At 39.6% G+C, this 2,425-nt stretch overlaps 1 protein-coding gene across 1 annotated transcript; it reads right to left on the bottom strand.

Moving 5' to 3' along the window:
- Positions 1 to 290: 290 nt before the first annotated feature.
- Positions 291 to 1,226, bottom strand: LOC114032305. The gene has a single exon (XM_027847557.1). It carries the CDS (start codon positions 1,224 to 1,226, stop codon positions 291 to 293), a length of 936 nt encoding a protein of 311 aa, XP_027703358.1.
- Positions 1,227 to 2,425: the final 1,199 nt, after the last annotated feature.

The raw sequence follows: 2,425 nt of genomic DNA, 5'->3' as shown, positions 1-2,425 counted from the left end.
CATCCTCCCAACTTTTTATTTGATATTTTTATTTTATTTGATAAAATGAATGCATACAAGTAAGCCTATTCTAAAAAAAGGGTAGAGTTCTACTTCAAATTCTTGTAAGAAACTATATTGATCATAGTATTTTTATAAACAATTATTTCATTTGATTCTCACAATAACTCCTTAGGGGAAGGTGGAGAGTTATTATTATTCCTATCTCATAGATCCAGGACCTAAGAGAGGGAGGAAGAATGAAATGCCCAAAGTCACAGTGTGAGTCTCTGATCCTATCATTTTTTTTTTCATGAGAACCTTCTTTTCCTAAAAGTTTTCCTCAGGGCAATTTTGACATCTTTATTTCTTAGGCTATAGATCAGGGGATTCAGCATAGGCAATACTGTAGTATAAAATATAGAGGATACTTTAGCCTGAGCTAAGGAGTGGACTGATGATGGCTGCAGGTACACAATCATGCCAGAGCCAAAAGTGAGGGTAACAGCAGCAATGTGGGAGCTACAAGTGGTGAAGGCCTTGAACTTGCCCTCAGTGGAATGAATTCGAAGGATGCTGGTGATGATGAAGATGTAGGCACTAAGGATAGTCAGAGTTGGGGTGAGGATGTTAAATGCACTTAAGAACAAGACCAAAAGTTCATTCACGTAGGTGCTGGAGCAAGACAGGCTCAGGAGGGGAAGGAGATCACAGAAGTAATGGTTGATGACATTGGCTTTGCAAAACAACACTGTGTGCATGAAGCCCACGTGAATTGTGGAGCCCACAACTGCCAGAAAGTACACCCCTGCCATGAGCCAGGAGCAAACCTGATAGTTCATCAGAACATTATAAAGCAGAGGGCTGCAAATGGCAACATAGAGATCATAGGCCATCACTGCCAACATGTGGCACTCGGCAATAACAAAAACGAGGAAGAAATAGAGCTGAGCCATGCACTCGTGGTAGGAGATGACATTTTTTTCTGAGACAAAGTTCACCAGCATTTTTGGGATGATGACAGTGGAGTGACAGAGATCAATGAAGGACAAGTTTCTAATGAAATAGTACATGGGGGTGTGAAGGTGGGTATTCAGTATAATTAATAGGATCATGCCCAAGTTTCCCACTACACAGGTTGAATAGATGAGCAGGAAGAGAATATATAAGGGGAGTTGGAACCTTGGCTCATCTGTTAGGCCCTTGAGGAAGAACTGGGTCACTGTGGAGTGATTATTTGCATCCATTATCTTCTTGCAATGAGATCTCTCTGTAAATAAAAATAAGGTATTAGGAGCGTATCTGAAATCACAGAGACAACACTCAAACTTGATTCCCACAGATGATAGAGAGTTGGGTCTGCAGAGTATGGTTTTATTGAAATACAAGCATACTATGAAATACATCTATACCTTAGTTGCAATCAGTAGACTAAGCACAATACAGCTGTGGCGACCAGTCCTTGCTATCTTGGGTCTCAGAGATTTTATATGTAAGCCCTCTTTTCTATGGTCTAGGCTACACTCTTTGTTGTATTAACTCTGCATACCAGCTCCCAGTTACTTAAACCTGGAGGGATGCTTTCCTTAGGTAGTTCCTTCTGAAAAATGTCATATTCATATTGTAGCAGTAAAATTTGATGGCTCTAATAATAACTGGTATTTACATATCTCTTTACATACATTACCATGGGAGGCAGAATATCATAGTGAATAGAGACCTAGTAGAAGACTCTGAAAAACACAGCTTTAAGTATTGTCTTTGATGAATACTGGCTGCTGTGTGTTGTCGGGAAATTGAACTCACGTCTCAGTGCCCGGGCAATTCTTTAGGCCTATAACTTGCAAAGCAGTTGCAGATCTGTGTTGGTAAAGGGAGTTTGTTTTGTCACCAAGATTTCTTTACAATGATGACATCACAGGTAAAGTGACAACAAAATAAAAAACTTTCACCTTATTTTAACCTCACAACAACCATGTAAGGTAGCGTAAGGCAGACACTTCGAGGATTATGATTTATTTCATGTTGTTTTGTTTTGCCAGTTGGGAAATGAGGCAGATATAGGTGAGTGACATTCCAATGGTGACAGAACCAATATGTTCTGCCTCTCAGAGGTAGGATTTGAATTCATATCTTCCTAATTTTAAGTTCAGTACTCTTTCTGCTTGTATAGATTGTGTCTCTCCTGGACAGATATTTCCTCAATCTGGACATCTTTTTAGCCTCCATTCGATGTATCCTTGAAACTAGACTATGAGGAGGGGATCCTTTCATAAAGTGGATTCTAGAGATAAACTGCACACTTTAAAAAATCTGCCAAAGGCTGGAACCAACAAGGTTCAAGTATGGGAGTTTCTGCTTCTTCTTGATAGAAAGCTTAAAACATATATTTCCCCTGCCTTGGAAAGGAATATTACTGGATCTTTTTCTCTTGTTGTGAGGAGAG

The sequence above is a fragment of the Vombatus ursinus genome, unplaced genomic scaffold (genome assembly GCF_900497805.2).
Source record: "Vombatus ursinus unplaced genomic scaffold, bare-nosed wombat genome assembly UNPS02015414.1, whole genome shotgun sequence".
NCBI lineage: Eukaryota > Metazoa > Chordata > Mammalia > Diprotodontia > Vombatidae > Vombatus > Vombatus ursinus.
This window is presented reverse-complemented; position numbering and strand designations above follow the sequence as displayed.

What these genes read in the sequence shown, in the direction of transcription:
- LOC114032305 (XM_027847557.1), bottom strand. Translation starts at nt 1,226, where the DNA reads ATGGATGCAAATAATCACTCCACAGTGACCCAGTTCTTCCTCAAGGGC.